Raw genomic sequence first — 16759 nt, 5'->3', positions numbered from 1 at the left:
AACCTATATGCATTAAGTATAAAAAAATATTAATCTTTTTTCCAAACTATCCAAACAAGACAATTTACAACAATTTATACTTGATTAATCAATGCATATATTAATCTTAAACGGAAAACTAATATTAGAAGTATAACTGGAATATAAAACAGTGTTAACTCGTTGACAAATGTATCAAATCGTCACAAGTAATAAAGTTCTCGAAAGTCCGAGTGTCGAATCCACAAGACATTTAAAGATAAAATTAGAAGATAAAGAAAAGATAAGATTAAAAGATAAAATTAGAAGATAAAAGAAAAAGATAAAAGATTGAAAGATCAAAATAGAAGATAAAATATTTAAATTGAGACATGATAAAGATAAGAATAACTACTTCTAAGAAAATCCAACAATAAAATAAGAAACTTCAAACAATAAAATAGGGAATAAAATCTATATAGTAAAATTGCTAAAACCTGACAAGTCTAATTAGCCTAGATATATGGATTCAGGATTTGTCTGTTATCAATACCAGTGAACTAAATTTTGTCTCACATCTATCCATCTACTTGTGCCTGATGCCTCACGATGACAAGCCTACCTTAATTACCTATCTTCCAAATGCCCTTTGCGAAGACTCACTAACTAAGATGCATTAAGATTACATCCTAGATGTTTAATAAAGCATGGGCATTGGGGCATTAGGTCATGCTAACCCAATGATTTCTTTCTTTTATTGTTCTATTAAGCGTTACCCTCTCCCGAGTGGCCTAACCCTTAAAACCGATTCACGCATTCATCCCTTATCCCTAATTAGACTTTACCCTCTCCCGAGTGGCCTAAAGACTAACAGAAAATAAAGTCTGAGATGCAGAATAAATAAAAAAGAAAAGCAGATAAAAGAACCTGAAAGGAAAATCCTCTAAAAGATAACCCGATAATTTCTTCCTTTTAGTGTTCTATTAAGCGTTACCCTCTCCCGAGTGGCATAACCCTTAAAACAGATTCAAGTATTCAAGTATTCATTCCTTACCCTTAATTAGGCTTTACCCTCTCCCGAGTGGACTAAACCTTAACTGAAAGTAAGTTCCGAGATATATGATGTAAAAAGAAAGAACGGTAAATAAATAAAAGAACTTGGAGGGAATTCCTCTTTTTATTGATAACTCTTGAAATGCTCCATATATCATTGACTTTTTAGGTCTGTCAGGCCCTAACTAGGGGGTTTAGCCACTCATGGTCATTGAAAGCTTTACAATGAGAGGAGGGGTGAAAGAAAGAGAGTAAATGAAACTCCTAGGAGTGGGGATTCTGTGGTGGTCTTTTTCCCTTGGACTGACTTTATAATTATATCTGTTGAAGTGGGCTTTAGGTCTTCATAGGCGCGCTTAGCGCGACACCCCGCGCTTAGCACGTGTACTTCCTGGCCCGCTTAGCCCGTGACGCGCGCTGAGCGCACGTACTGGGTTGTGCCTTCTTCTAATTTTCTTCTTTTCTTCAATTTTTCTGTCCTTTTTGCTTGTTACACCTCCAATTTTTATATTTGCAACTAAAAATTCAATTTAATTAATTTTCTAACTTTTAATTACGAATAACTACTAAATAATTAATTTCAGGCCAATATTTAACTAATTTTCTACTATCAAAATACAATTATTTAGCGGTTATCAAACAATCATTAATCACAAAAATAAGTTACAAAGCAACAAGCAACTAAAACATTGTCATACACCAATAAAATATGGAATAAAGCAAGAAACAAGCAAAGTCAATTCCAACATGTTCATTTCTGTCATTTCAAGTTTGAGAGAACAACCGCAAGATTTTGATGACCGTGGAACTGAGTTTATACCAGCAAGAGAATGGATGGGGATTTGTTTTGAGTTTCTGATGGAAAGCACACAAGAAGGGAATCCGAAGAGCAAATATGAGCACTTTTAGATATATCACCATAGCCATTGGGCCACAAGATGTCCTAGCAATGCAACTATATTAAATAATCTCAATGTGTATGAGAACCATGTACAACAATGAACAACAATTGAAAAGTACTAAGATTTGGTTAACACAGACGGATTTCAGTAGTTTTTGCAAAATTTTATATTTGAATAACATTTTTTCCTGCATATTTGAAGAACATATATGATGACAATTAATATAATGTTTTCTATATTATTTTCTAATCACAAACTATCATAATTAATCGATAATGTAAAAACTTTCACAAGTACAATACATAAGTATTAAACTAAAAATAGATCTTTACTTTTATATCTATATAACTACTAAATTAATAGGATAAGAAAAAAGCTTGATGTCTCGCAAGCCATTTCCAAAAAAACAAAAAAAAAAGGATAAGATAAAATTTTATTCACGCCTTACGTTGCTAACATTCATGCGTGTACCAGATTGCTAGATATATTGAGTTATCAGTTTAGCTGAGCACACAAAAGGAATACAAATATAGGCACGTGTTCTACGTAAAGAGACGTTAGGAGCAAGAAACGAAGGACTCAGAGAAGAAACAAGATGAGAAGAAAGAGATTGACTTTGAAGATAAGAAGTAAAAAGAGATTTAGCAACAAGAAGCTTAAGCTGCCTTATGTTTCATATGCTCTCCCACCCATTGTGCTGTTTTGCTTTTGCGTTTTCTTTTACTGTCACTTCTTTACTTCATCTCCGGCAAATGAGCCTCCTCATTCCATCTCCATCTCCAACCACTCTTCTCTTGCCATTTCTACGGAGCTTATTCCCCATTCCATCTCCATCACCAACCATTCTTCTCTTTCCGCTTCTCCGCCTCCGCCTCCACCTCCACCAGGTATATATATATGTGCTACATAATTTCATCTAGTTAAAACTATATATATTATGCTGATGTTTTTTTTTTTAAAAAGTACGGTTAGCAACCGTGATTTTGGCTGCAAATTCTAGTTTTTAAGGTTTCTACAATCACAAGGTGATTGCAATTAGGGTTGGATATGAGTAACATTTGTCTGCAATTTCTTGCAATATAAAAAATTGTGACGAAATATTGCAACCTCAATTGGAAATTTTTATTATTTATGAATAGTGAAAAACACGAGATATAGAAAGAATAAAAAGAGATAAGAGAAGATACCAAAATTGATAGATGTAACAAGTGATGTCCTAGAAAAAAAAAAGGAAAAGAGAGAGAAGTATGTACCAAGGAAAGGAAGGAAATTGCAAGATAGAAGAGAAAATAAACGAATGTTAGAGCACCCCTAAATATTTTTTATTATTTATACGCTTGCTTGTTGATTTTGCCTTAAATTGGTCTTCTACGTAACAAATATAAGTACTTATTATTTGTTCCCTTTTTATTGGCAGTTTATGAGAAACCTAATGATCAAAAAATAGTTTATGAGAAGCCATGTGACTACACCAATGGCAGATGGATCCGTACCAAAAGAAATCCTTTATACAATAGTACCACCTGTGTCAACTTGAAAGAAAGCCGGAATTGTATCGCCAATGGTAGGCCTGATTTGGGATTCCTTTACTGGAAATGGAAACCAAGTGAATGCTATCTTCCAAGGTTTGAACCTAACACTTTTCTCCAACTCATTAGCAACAAGCATGTAGCTTTTGTTGGGGACTCTCTCTCAAGGAACCACCTAGAGTCCCTCCTTTGCATGTTAAACACTGTTACAAAACCAAACGGATTCAGCCACCAAAGTTTTACTAGGTGGCTTTTTCCTTCTCACAACGCAACCTTGTCCTTCTATTGGTCCCCATTTCTTGTACAAGGTGTTGAAAGAAACAATCAGGGACCACGCTATAATAATTATAACAAAATTCATTTGGATCATGCTAATATGAGGTGGGAAAAGGATATGGATCAAATGGACATGATTGTGTTGTCCTTAGGGCATTGGTTTTTAATTCCTTCAGTTTTCTACTGGGATGATAAAGTTATAGGATGCGTGAACCGTCCTGTTTCTAATTGCACCACCGACATTGGTTTTTATGGTCCAATAAGAAGGGCCTTAAGGACTGCTCTTAATAGCATAATTAAGAAGAAGGTGAAAAAGGGAAATGGAATTGATGTAATTTTGAGAACATACTCGCCTTCTCATTTTGAAGGTGCTTGGGATAAGGGGGGTATTTGTTCAAAGACTGAGCCTTATAGAGCGGGGGAGAGGCAACTTGAAGGAGAAAATGCTATGATCAGAAGGATTCAGTTTGAAGAAGTGGAGAGGGCTAAGGCAAGAGCCAAAGAATTGGTAAAAGCTAAGCCAAAAGCTGAAAAATTTAAAGGGTTTAGGTTGGAGGTACTTGATGTAACAAAATTAGCATTGTTGAGACCAGATGGCCATCCTGGTGCTTATATGAATCCTTTCCCATTTGCTAAGGGGGTTTCAAAGCATGTGCAGAATGATTGTGTTCATTGGTGCTTGCCCGGGCCTATAGACACATGGAATGAGATTTTTCTTGAGATGATGAAAAACATGGCACAAGCAGCCGAGGAGTGAAGAGTAAAGCATTCTTCATAACATGTTGATTCATTGCATTAATTTTTCTGCCATATAGGTATGTGTTGCATTAGAAACTAGAAAGGGTATGTTATTTCTATTTGGTAGAAAACATCAATTTTAGGCTTGGTAAGAAGTAGAAGAAGAAAAGTAGGTAAGGGAAAAAAAGAAAAGAATAAAAATAGGGAGAAATAAGGATTATTTGATAGAAGAGAAATAGAATGAAAATAAAGGTGAAATATTTGAATTAAAGTAGTTTGGTATTTGAAAAAGAAAAAAAGAAGTTTACAATGTAAGTATGTGTTGTCCTTCCACATTCGTGCCTTATTTAATTTCATTTTGTTAAGCGTAGTTTGATTTTCTTATTTTAATTAAGTTGCATGCATATTCGACTATGTTGAGCATAATCTATCAAGCTTAAACAATTATGCTCCTCCATAATATATGTTGGACGGCAAAATGACACAACTCGGTGCAAGGACAATATGTGTCTTTATTCCAATATTGTAAATTTTCATGCCTTTCTCATGTTTGAGGGTGGAAGTACTGTGCTGCAAGATCCACTGAAAAATTCAAAAAATCCACTTATATTTCATGATCACAGCTGTCAAAGTACTGAAATTTATTGAAATTTGTGTTTTTCTTTTTTTTGTTTTTTCTCTCTTTTGTGTGATTTCATCGCTGCCAAACACACGGTTAGAAACGGTATAGTTTCACAATGGGAGTAGGAGAATTGATTTTGAATACTGCCAAATTTAATTTTATGTAAAAAAAAAATAGATGTTTAATTATTGTTAGGTAAAATTAATTTAGTCTAATTTTTTTTATTTTAATAGCTAGAAGTGTTAAAAATAGAAAAATTTCCTTCAAGATAAAAGTTATGAGACATAATTTGTGTGTATACATTAGTATATGCTTGTAATTTTTTTTATTTTGTCCAGACATCCTTGTGAAACTTGTTAACACACACCCACTTAGAAGGGAAATATTAACAAATTGTAAGTACAATTGATCTTAAAATATGAATAATCTAATGAATACATATAAATAAAATAAACAATTTTGTTACTCGTTTATTAATAGAACCAAAGCAGGTAACAATATACTCATATTTGCTATTACCCATTATTTGAAATTAATTAAAAAATTTCTCAAACTATATCAAGTAAATTACTTTAATATATTCTTGACATATATCGATATTTTAAAATATCTACAAATATTTATAATATTAGAAAACACCGACCAAAAATCCGGGACGAGTTCAAAATTATTCACTGTCATCGTATATATATGGTCTACATATGGAATTATGGATGACTTGAAAATGACTCAGCGACATACCATACATTTTTTGTAAGGAATGCCGAGTGTTGTTGTGCATTTTGTTTACATGTTAGTTGATTAGTTGTTACTTGCATTTTTAGGATTTTTTTATGAAAAAAAAACCAGCAATAATTTTAAATATTTTTATAATAATCTTTCGTACATAGATGTTTGGTACAGGAGAGAAGAAATAATGAAGTGAAAGTAGGATGGAAGAGAAAATAGATGTATATATGTTTATTATTTTCTTTATATAAATACTAAATTAATAGGATAACATAAAATTTTATTCCGGCCATATATACGTTGCTAACATTCCTGTGTACCAGATTGCTCTATTCAGTTAATTGAATTATGAATTTAGGTAGGCACGTGTTTTGGCAAAGGGACATTGGGAGCAAAAAACGAAAGATTCAGAGACTCACTTTCAAGATAATACTTGCAAAAAGAAAAACGTATTTCCAACAACTGAATCTACATGCGATTGTCCAAGGTTTGACCCCAACACTTTTCTCCAACTCATAAGCAACAAGCATATAGCTTTTGTTGGGGACTCTCTGGCAAGGAACCCACATAGAGTCCCTCCTTTGCATGTTAGCCACTATTGGAAAACTTCACGGATTCAGCCAATTCCAACAAGGTTATACTCGGTGGCTCTTTCGTTCTCACACTGGCAAATTTAATTTATAAAAAAAAAAAGAGTTTAGTTATTGTTAGGTATAAAATTAATTTTCTCTGAATATTTTGATTTGACTATAAGCATGGATGTATATGGATGTGGTTGATAGATGATTATCTTCTATACTTTAAGTAAACAATAATTTATTTTCATGCGGCTGAGGTACTTTTCACTAGAATGGGTAATTTATGAGCTGTTCAGAAGGCAAGAAATATTCACTAGGATGGTAGGAAGATATTGATGAAATGAAACATAAGGACATTTATTATTATTTTGTTTAACAGATTTTTCTTTAATTTGCTTTCACGTATTATTAATTTTTTATATTTATTTATTTCTCCTTATATTCCTCTGCTTTTCCCTCAGAGAGAGAAATATGTTCAACATTTTCCTTATAAATGCCACTGTTGAGTTTACTTGCCAATGACAGTGCCTGGACAATGAAATGTTGACTTCTCAGATCTGTGTCTGTTTATCGAGTATTAATTATTTTGTAGGTGGGTCCATATGTACAATGTCATTGTTCATAATTAGTTAGACATTTTTTGGCAAATGCTATGTAACACGTGTTCTGCACTTTCCAAAAGTCCAATGTTGTTGGAGTTCTCTTGTGAATAAATGTGCATGAAGAATAAAAATTGGCTTTGAACTAAAAGAGAAATGACTTGGGAAAGACAAATTCCGAGAATTGAGAAAAATATTATTAATGCATGTACTGATTAATGGTAGTTTTAGAAAAAATAATTAATGCTGTATTGGTTTTGTAAAATGATATATAATTTAGAATATTTTTTCCCTCTAAAATGTCATATAAACTGAAACAGAGGAAGTAATTAGTAAGACTTTTTTTAATAACGATATGAATGGTTCACCTTATTGAGAGAAATACACACCAATCAATAATTATCCAAATGATAGTGTTTGGCCTAACTGTTTTTCTTCACATAATCTCATTAAAAGGAGCTTAAAAATAAGCTCTCGAGTAGTTTTTTGTGACTTATCAATATCATGTAGTATGCAACACTTGATTGGAAATTACTGATTTTTTCATAGTTATTGACCTTTTGGGTTATTTTTACAAACTTTTTATCAAAATGGATTTATTTTAAAACAAACTAGAGTGTGACTCCGGCAATAGGAGGGTTTTCTAAAAATCAAAAAGAGAAAGTGAGAGAGTAAAATAAAAAAGTGAAAAAAGTATTGCTATTCAATATGCAGCCAACACATGCCATTGGCTGGACGATTTTATTATATATTGAGATTATTGATATGAATCTATTTTGATCAAAGTCTTAAGTCAAAATGATAATTTGAAAATTTGATAGTTCAATTAGTAAAAAAAATATGAAATAATCATTTAAAATAATTGTTTCACTCTAAGAATAATAGTATAAATTTTGGTAGTTGTTGAAACACTATCAAATCACTCAAGTGGGTGATTTGATTGTGTTCTTTATATGAGTCTGAGAGATGCCAACAGTGTATTAAGGATATAATAAATTGAATTTGTTACATGAACACTTAAAATGAAGTACCAACTTGAAATGGTTGGTTTGTCACATTAGAAGGAAGTAGTAATTCGAAATTGTTGGTTTGTCACGTCAACATGACTAGTGCACCAATTTGAAGTTGTTGGTTTGGTGATACAACAATTTGTAATTGCTGATTCGTGCATGAAACAAGTGGTCATTAAACAATTGTAGAAAATATGAATCGACAATATTTATATGCAGGTTCAAATACAATCACGTGAAAATAACATTGTTCTTAGCATTGAAACAACAATTTGCATTAACTAGGGTTGTAACTATAAATATAGGCTACTTTTGGTCTTATTCACACATTCAATATATACATCAAACGCTTGAGTTTTTTCTTACACATTCATTTTTTATATGTTAAGAGATATATGTTATGCATTTGTATAACTAGATGAATATGTAATATTTTTTTTTATGTTATATGATTATGTCTATTTTGTGAAGATTTATGAAATATTTTTTTTTAATGATTTTTAGTAAAAGTGTAGTTTTATTTTTGATATATTGTATGTGATTTTTTATACTTTATTTTTGTTAAATATTATTAATTATGTATTTGTAAGTTTAATTATATTCTATTTTCCAAAAATTATGTATAATTGTTCAAGTTAAGTTAATATTGTACATTTGAGGGTATGTTGATAAGAATTGTGGTTGCTCTAATTGTAGCATTTGTGTATATTAATGGGAGGGTGTACGATGGGGATGATGGCTTGATATTTGAAAGCACTAGGAGAGCAATTAAGATTAGAGGTAGTATCAATTTTTATGTATTAAAAAGGAAGATACATGATAAATTAAAGTTATGCTCAAATTAAGTTATATTGTCTACAACATCAAGATTCATAGTAAGTAAAAAAATATGTTACATTACATATATATGATGATGAAGATGTACAAATCATGATTTGTGCTTTTGATAAACAAAATGGCGTAATAGTCTTAGAAATGTATGTTGAAGAAGATATTGTGGATTGTTCTACTATCCCATAACAAGGTAGTGAAGTTAGTTCTCACATGTTGTGAACAATTATGTATTTGGATAAAGATGATGGAGATTATGTTATGTCAAACTCATTTGTTGGGGAAACATCTAATGAACAAGATGTAATCGATGATGATTTTTCTGACACAAATGATGAAGTAACATCTATTGAGGCAAGTGATCTTATGAGATCACTATCAATATATGAACCTAAAAAAAGAACCTTCATTATTAAATTTGATATAAATAAATAAATAAATAATAGATTGAGATAATATTAAATAAATTAAAAAATCATCCTAAGTAAAAATTAATTTATTATATATTGTACAATTTGAAATGTATAAACAGGTAAATAAATAATAATAAAATTCAATAAATAATGTAAATTTAAAATAAGTAAATATATTTAAAGAAAAAAGTGACCATCATACATCATACACAGTGACATACAAACAACGACCAACATAGTTATTTGGGGCAAAGATCCTTTTGCTAGTATTCTAGGCAAGTTGGATAATTGTGCTGTTGATTTAAGGGCTTGGGGGAAAAACCTCAAATTGAGTTTCAGAGCTGAGATTGACAGATGCAAAAAAGATGTAGAAGCTTTTAGGGCTAGCAAGGAAGAGGACATTAGGGATGAAGAGGGTATTAGAAGGTATGAGGAAGCTAGGGAGGCCATGGGATTGTGGCTGAACAAGGAAGATGCGTTTTGGTGACAAAGGGAAAAGGCCTATTGGTGTCAGGATAAAGACTCAAATTCGAAATTCTTTCATGCCATGGCATTAACCTATAGGAAGCAGAACAAAATTGATAAGTTGTTGGATGATAATGGGGGAAGTCATGGAATTTCAAGAGGGTTTGCATAAAGTGGCTAATTCTTATTTTGATAAGTTATACATTAGTAGCAACACGGAGTGACCTTGTGATTAAGTGTGTTGAAGCTAGAGTTTTTGATTCAGATAATCAAGAGCTTACTAAGCCCTTCTTGAAGGAGGAGCTCAAGCATGCCCTGCTCAATATGAATTCGGACAAGCCTTCAAGGCCCGATGGCTTCAATCCGGTGTTCTATAAGAGATTTTGGAACTTGTGTGGGGTGAGGAGCGGTTTCAAACTTATGTGCTTTGGCTTTAGGATAGTTGTCTTCCCCCAATCTCAATGATACTAATATAGTTTTGATTCCCAAAAAGGAAAATCTAGAATCCATGAAAGGTCTTCGTCCCATATCTATTTGCAATGTGGTTTATAAAGTCCTTATTAAGATTCTTGCCAATAGGTTAAAGCCTCTTTTGCCAAACTGCATTTTTGTTGAGCAATCTGCATTTGTGGAGAATAGGTCAATAACTGATAACACGATTGTTGCTTTTGAGGCGATTCATCATATGAAGTGCAAGGTGAAGGGCAAGCAAGAAGAGGTGGCACTTAAGGTTGATATGAGTAAGGCATATGATAGAATTAAGTGAGGTTTTGTGAGAGCTATACTACTGAAATTGGGTTTCTGTGAGTGTTGGGTGGGTTGAATGTTTATGTGTCTTCAATCAATAAAGTATAATATGCAAGTCAATGGTTAAGGTGTAGGCCCAGTTATTTCCCAAAGAGGTTTAAGACAGGATGGCCTACTATCACCCTATATGTTTATCCTCTATTATGAAGGCATTACAACTTGATTAAGAAGGAGGAGTTGAGGGGAGACTTGCATGGTATTAAAGTGTGCAGAGGGGTGTCATCCCTTTCACACTTATTGTTTGTTGACAATTGCTTCTTATTTTTCAGGAAAAATTCCAAGGAAAGCAGTTGCATGAAGATAATCCTTTCCTTGCTTAAGAAGGCTTCCAGCCAAGCCATTAACTTGGCCAAATCAAATGTTTATTTTAGTAGGAACCCATCCCCTCTCATCAAGGATGAAGTTTCTAGTATTATGGGGGTGTCCGAGAGTCTTGTCACATGAAGATACTTGGATTTTTCATCCATGATTGGGAGGAAGAAAAATAAAGGTTTTTAACTATCTTAAGGATAGAATCTGCAAGAAGATAAACCATTGGTTATGGAAGCATTTATCCATTTCTGGCAAGGAGGTTCTGATTAAATCTATATAGTAGTTTATTCCAGTCTATTGCATGAGCACCTTCCCCATGCTCGTCTCCTTAGTCGACTAGATCTAGCGTATAATGAACTCATTCTGGTGGGGTGGCAACAATGGAAAGGGCAAGGGATTAACTGGTTGAATTGGGATAAGATGGCAGTGAGAAAAGAGTTTGAAGGGATGGGTTTCCGACACCTATTTGGATTCAATCTAGCCATTCTAGCGAAGCAAGGGTGGAAGCTGATTTCTAACCCAAATACTACTATTGTGAGAGTTTTCAAAACCAAATATTACCCTCAAGGGGTCTTCTTGGAGGCTGCTTTAGGCCATAATTCAAGCTTTGATTGGCGAAGTATCCAAGCTTTTCACGTGTTGGTTAGCAGGGGTCTCAAGTGGAGAATTGGTGATGGTAAGAGGATCAACATTGGGAAAGATCTTTGGTTGCGGGCTCCATGAATTCTTTTGTTGCTAGCAAGCCAATTCCGGAAACAGAAGATTGGAGAGTTTCTAACCAAATTCATGTTGAGATAGGTTCATGGAATTTGCAAAGGGCTGTTCAAATTTTCTAGCATAGAGACTATAATGAGTTGTTGTGTATCCTGGTGTGTTAAGATTTAGGAGAAGATTCGATTATGTGGAAGCTATGTAAAGATGGTAATTTCTTTGTAAAGTCAGCATACTATTATGTTGGATAATCAACTCTCCCACAAATAAAATTACCTACACATATAAAGAATCGTGAAAGCACAATAAAGATTACACTGTAAGACAAATAATAACGAGCACAAAAATTTAATGTGGTTCGACACCTCTTGTCTACGCCCACGAAATCGTCTCAAAAGTATTTCACTTAATACAAAAATGATTACATAATTGTAACCTACCCTAAATAGTATATCACTCTTCAAGCTCGAGTACCTCACTCAATGAGTTACAATAAATGATAACACTCATACATAAACATTTTTCTCTTAACAAAGTAATTTTGTTTCACAATCTCTCTTCTCACGCATTCTCTCTTCATGTGTGTTGTTTTTTTTCCACTAATTCTCTTATCTATTTATAGTGAAGATTGTCACCAACTATAATAAATAAGTTCTTGTGTGTTGTTTTTATAACTAATATCAAATTTAGTCATTGAATATTATAATTTAATAATAAAATAATTTTACAAATTTAACGATAAAGTCAACATGTTGCACTTTTACACATTAAGATTAAATTTGAATTTTTTTATCTTTCAAAAATTAATTTGGCATTGTCTCACACTTCTCGAAACCAAAATAAGTATTTACATGATAATCTATATACGAAAACAATGACAAACCCATACTTTTATTTATTTATTTTAGATAACTCAGTTCCTAGCCTTTGTTCGGTATTACTACTGGTTCCAACAAAATTGCTCTTGACCCCTACCAATCAAGAGCAATTATCAAACTACCATTTCCCATCCCATCTTGCACTCACATTGCTAGGTATTTTTTTATGGTAAAATGAAATCATGATTCTGTTGTGAAATTTCACATGACAGAATCACAATTTCTTTATATTTGGTGCTGTTGATGCACAACAAAATTATGTTTCCGTTGTACAACAATTCATCACACAACTGAATCGTGATTTCGATTTGTAATAAAATTTGTTGCAGAACAAAATCGTGATTAAATAATACATTAACAACCTATTGCACAACAAAATTGTGTAATAAAACTGGCGTTGAAACTTTTAAATAATCAATATTAAAAAGTATTTTTATGTAGTATGAATGTAATTAGGTTTGTATAAATGGAAAGGCATGTAAACTATGATAGCTTATCAGGTAATTAGTATTGCATAATTTACAGACACTTTTGTAATATTATATATTTATAATATACATTTTTTTTCTCTCATTCATTATATTTATTTTATTTTATATTTCTCTTTCTCTAGCTCCTTGTTTATTTTTTAATATTGTTATATATATGTATATTGTACAAAAATAATTTCTTATTAATAAAATGAATTATTTTTGCTATAGAAGAAAGAAATGAGCTTTATCAACCAAAAGATTCATACCTGAAAAATATAAAGACCGAATATTGTTTTTATATTAGAGAAATTCTATGATATCCTTAAAAAATTTCAAGGGTTTTGGGTAATGTTACTCAGAAATTCTCTCTGTCTTTCCTTTAATAACAAACTCATTCATTATTACTTCAACAAATAATTATGGATATCATACCAACTCTCTTTACATTGAAGATAGCATAACAATTCTCTTTACATTATAAATTTATAATTTCTCCAACAACAAAAAAAGTTATCATACCAACTCTCTTTACATTAAAAAAATCTGTCAGAGTTAATTTTTCAATCTTTAAAGTAGGAAGTCTACAAAGTAGGTTAACAACTAAAGTATCCAATATCTTCTTTTTACAAATCATCCTAATAAGTCAAACATGTACAATCAACTTTAATGTAGACGAAACCCGCATTACTAGGAAGCAATCTGAAGTGGGTAGACGATTCTATCCTTGCATCACATTGCTTTGGGCTTTCCTTCTAGTACCACGGAAAATAATATATTTATTCAAAACTGAAAAGGCAAAGTACACGCTCATAGAGAATGAAATAGTTGTTAAAAACAAAAAAAACAGAAATTGAGATCACAGAAATTTTTGTACTACTGAGTTATGATTTAATGCACATTTCCTTGTCAATTTTTTTTACAGGTATTCTTATAATATTTAATGATTTTTTTTTGTCTAAACTCCAAAACACAAATTTTACATCACTAAGTAGGAGTTTAGCTTAAGTAAAATACGTTGTCATAAATTTTCTGATATTTGTAAAAAAAATATTAATATTTACGTTGAAATAATTTTGCCTTAGTTGATCTATGGGATCAGTGATTTAAGATTTAATCACTTTACATATATTTATATCACAATAATAAGGATTCAGGACAAAATTGGAAAAGCAAGATTCTATGACAATTAGTTAGTAAATTGGAGAGATCATAGAGGATCCTTCTGCCTGTTTCTATAACTGAATAACCAAAGAAACCTGCTTCTATGTCTCTCCTCTTTTTTGACTTTCACTCCACATGATCAATGCAGAAAACAAAAAATTCAGTGTTTCTCTTCATTGTTCTCATCTGATGAACACGAAAAAGGGAAACATAAGCAAGAAGGAAAGCTTTGAAGATGCCAATTACTGACCAATTCAAAGACAACAAATCCCTCGCCCTCACCAAGAGACTTATTCCATGGACCATTTGTGTTCTGCTTCCTATGGCTCTGATTCATTCATTCTTTTACCCTTTACCCTTTTCTCCATCTCCTAAAACTGATCTTCCACATTCCACCAATAATAACATCACGTACCGTTCTTCTCTTTCAGCTTCTCCTCCTTCTTCTGCAGGTATTACTATAAGCATGCACAATTTCTTCTTAATATTTAGATTAATGGTGTTTCTTGTCTCAATGAAATTGTCAACTTTTTTGTATTTGTTCTGTCTTGTAAAAGTAAAACTCTGACCTTTTCGTTTTTATTTCTTAGTATATATTCAAGTTTTCATTCCTCAGTCCAACTATGTATATGTATAACAGAGTTAGACTGATCGATGGACCAAAGTTGAGGACATGTTTATTTTGTATTTATTTCTATTTTTATTTTCTGTTTCTACTTTCACAAAACTGGCACCATGTTATGAATTTGTTTTCTGTTTTCAAAGATTTGTATAGAAAACTATGAAAACGATTTATTTTGTTTTTTTCTGTCTCCTGTACAAATTTTTTAAAACAAGAAACAAATTAAAACAGTGTGACAATTTTGTATATTAAAAGTGAAAAAACAGAAAATGAAACAAAAAAACAATCAATACAAGGACAAACAAGCCTTAAGTATTTAGAAAATGCAAGAATAAAAAGTGGTAGTTTTAAAAGTTAAAGATAAAACTCAACAATTGATAATAATTTTGGAACCAAAAACACCATTTAACTCTTAAAATTATATACTTGTGTCCTGAATTGTAATATCATTAGTAACTTGGGATGTGTTACAACTTACAAGACTTGATTGTACTTCATTGCAGAAAAGGGAAAAACTAAAGAGACCAAATGTGACTATTGCAATGGTGAATGGGTGAGTGACAGTGGAAGCCCTTTGTACAATGATACAACATGTGGAACAATCAAAGAGGGCAGAAATTGCATCACACATGGCAGGCCTGAATCTGGCTATCTTCACTGGAGATGGAAACCAACTCAATGCAATCTTCCAAGGTTTGAGCCACAAACTTTTCTCCAACACATTAAGAACAAGCATGTAGCTTTTGTGGGGGACTCTATGGCCAGGAACCAATTAGAGTCCCTTCTTTGCATGTTAGCCACTGCCTCAACTCCTAACCTTGTCTACAACCACAAAACTGGCAAGGACAACCAATTCAGCCGGTGGCACTTTCCTTCACACAATGCAAGCGTTTCCTTGTATTGGTCTCCTTTTCTTGTGCATGGTGTTGAAAAATCAAGCACAAACCCAAATAATAATCTGTACTTGGATCATGTTGATGAGAGGTGGGCAAACGATATGGATCAAATGGACTTGATTGTGTTATCATTTGGACATTGGCTTTTGCTTCCAGCAGTTTACCATGAGGGTGATTCAGTTTTAGGTTGCCACTACTGTCCTGGGCTTAATCACACTGAAATTGGGTTTTATATTGTGTTAAGAAAGGCCCTTAGAACCACCCTTAATAGCATAATTGAGAGAAGAGGAGATAAAGGCAATGGAATTGATGTAATTGTGACAACATTTTCACCACATCATTTTGAAGGTGAGTGGGATAAGGCTGGTGCATGTCCAAAGACTAAGCCCTATAGAAATGCGGAGAAGCAACTTGAAGGGATGGATGCTGAGATGAGAAAGATTGAGATTGAAGAAGTGGAATATGCCAAGGCAAAAGCCAAAAGAAGGTTAAGATTAGAAGCATTAGATGTGACCAAATTGGCATTATTGAGACCTGATGGCCACCCTGGTCCTTATATGAATCCTTTTCCATTTGTAAATGGGAATGCAGGGAGTGTGCAGAATGATTGTGTTCATTGGTGCTTGCCTGGACCTATAGACACATGGAATGAGATTCTTTTGGAAATGATGAAGAAGTGGGAAAAGCAATCAAGGAATGAAGACTGAGATATTTCTCATATCTTGTTACTTGATTACATTTTATTTTTTCCACCACAGGTGATGGATATTGCCTTAGAAAAGAGCAACTTCAATTGAGGAATGATTTGTTTTGTTTATTTAGCTGAGGTTCTTTTCTTTCAAAATGATAAATGTTTACAAACATTAGATTGCAACTATTTTATTTAAAAAAAAAAATCTAAACTTAATACTCTGATCTCTAATGGAGAAAGTTTGATGGATGCTCTCCATCTCTCCACTACCGATAAATTTTGCTTTCAGTGTTTAGAAGACTTGAGGTTATACAATAGCATGCAATATAATAAAACATGTAACTTAAATTATGGCCAAACTGCAAGAAGAGGTTAAAACTGTATCAAGACACAATCGAAGTTGGGACAGCATGCCGGAACATGCTTACATCTAAATGTTTGATTATCTAAATATCTGATTAACTAACCTGTCTAACACAGTAACATTCATTACTTGCCGACGACA

The 16759-nt window shown here is 32.5% G+C and overlaps 3 protein-coding genes across 3 annotated transcripts; all 3 read left to right on the top strand.

Moving 5' to 3' along the window:
- The first annotated feature begins 2426 nt into the window (after positions 1-2426).
- Positions 2427-5124, top strand: LOC114410217 (protein ALTERED XYLOGLUCAN 4-like). The gene is made up of 2 exons (XM_028374064.1): positions 2427-2800; positions 3331-5124. The coding sequence occupies exons 1-2, from the start codon at positions 2509-2511 to the stop codon at positions 4473-4475; spliced, it is 1437 nt and encodes a 478-aa protein (XP_028229865.1). The 5' UTR covers positions 2427-2508; the 3' UTR covers positions 4476-5124.
- A 3929-nt stretch (positions 5125-9053) lies between these two features.
- LOC114406481 lies at positions 9054-9725 on the top strand. The gene is made up of 2 exons (XM_028369187.1): positions 9054-9183; positions 9514-9725. The coding sequence occupies exons 1-2, from the start codon at positions 9054-9056 to the stop codon at positions 9723-9725; spliced, it is 342 nt and encodes a 113-aa protein (XP_028224988.1).
- A 4361-nt stretch (positions 9726-14086) lies between these two features.
- LOC114410206 (protein ALTERED XYLOGLUCAN 4-like) lies at positions 14087-16476 on the top strand. The gene is made up of 2 exons (XM_028374052.1): positions 14087-14497; positions 15171-16476. Exons 1-2 carry the CDS (start codon positions 14281-14283, stop codon positions 16268-16270), a joined length of 1317 nt encoding a protein of 438 aa, XP_028229853.1. The 5' UTR covers positions 14087-14280; the 3' UTR covers positions 16271-16476.
- Positions 16477-16759: the final 283 nt, after the last annotated feature.

This window comes from Glycine soja, chromosome 1 (genome assembly GCF_004193775.1).
Source record: "Glycine soja cultivar W05 chromosome 1, ASM419377v2, whole genome shotgun sequence".
NCBI lineage: Eukaryota > Viridiplantae > Streptophyta > Magnoliopsida > Fabales > Fabaceae > Glycine > Glycine soja.
The sequence above is the reverse complement of the archived record's forward strand: the minus strand, read 5'-3'. Positions and strand labels throughout refer to the sequence as shown.

What these genes read in the sequence shown, in the direction of transcription:
- LOC114406481 (XM_028369187.1), top strand. Translation starts at nt 9,054, where the DNA reads ATGTATTTGGATAAAGATGATGGAGATTATGTTATGTCAAACTCATTT. An exon ending in AGTAACATCTATTGAGGCAA is followed by an intron (nt 9,184 to 9,513) that starts GTGATCTTATGA and finishes CTAGTATTCTAG; the next exon opens with GCAAGTTGGATAATTGTGCT.
- LOC114410206 (XM_028374052.1), top strand. Translation starts at nt 14,281, where the DNA reads ATGCCAATTACTGACCAATTCAAAGACAACAAATCCCTCGCCCTCACC. An exon ending in TTCTCCTCCTTCTTCTGCAG is followed by an intron (nt 14,498 to 15,170) that starts GTATTACTATAA and finishes ACTTCATTGCAG; the next exon opens with AAAAGGGAAAAACTAAAGAG.
- LOC114410217 (XM_028374064.1), top strand. Translation starts at nt 2,509, where the DNA reads ATGAGAAGAAAGAGATTGACTTTGAAGATAAGAAGTAAAAAGAGATTT. An exon ending in TCCGCCTCCACCTCCACCAG is followed by an intron (nt 2,801 to 3,330) that starts GTATATATATAT and finishes TTTTATTGGCAG; the next exon opens with TTTATGAGAAACCTAATGAT.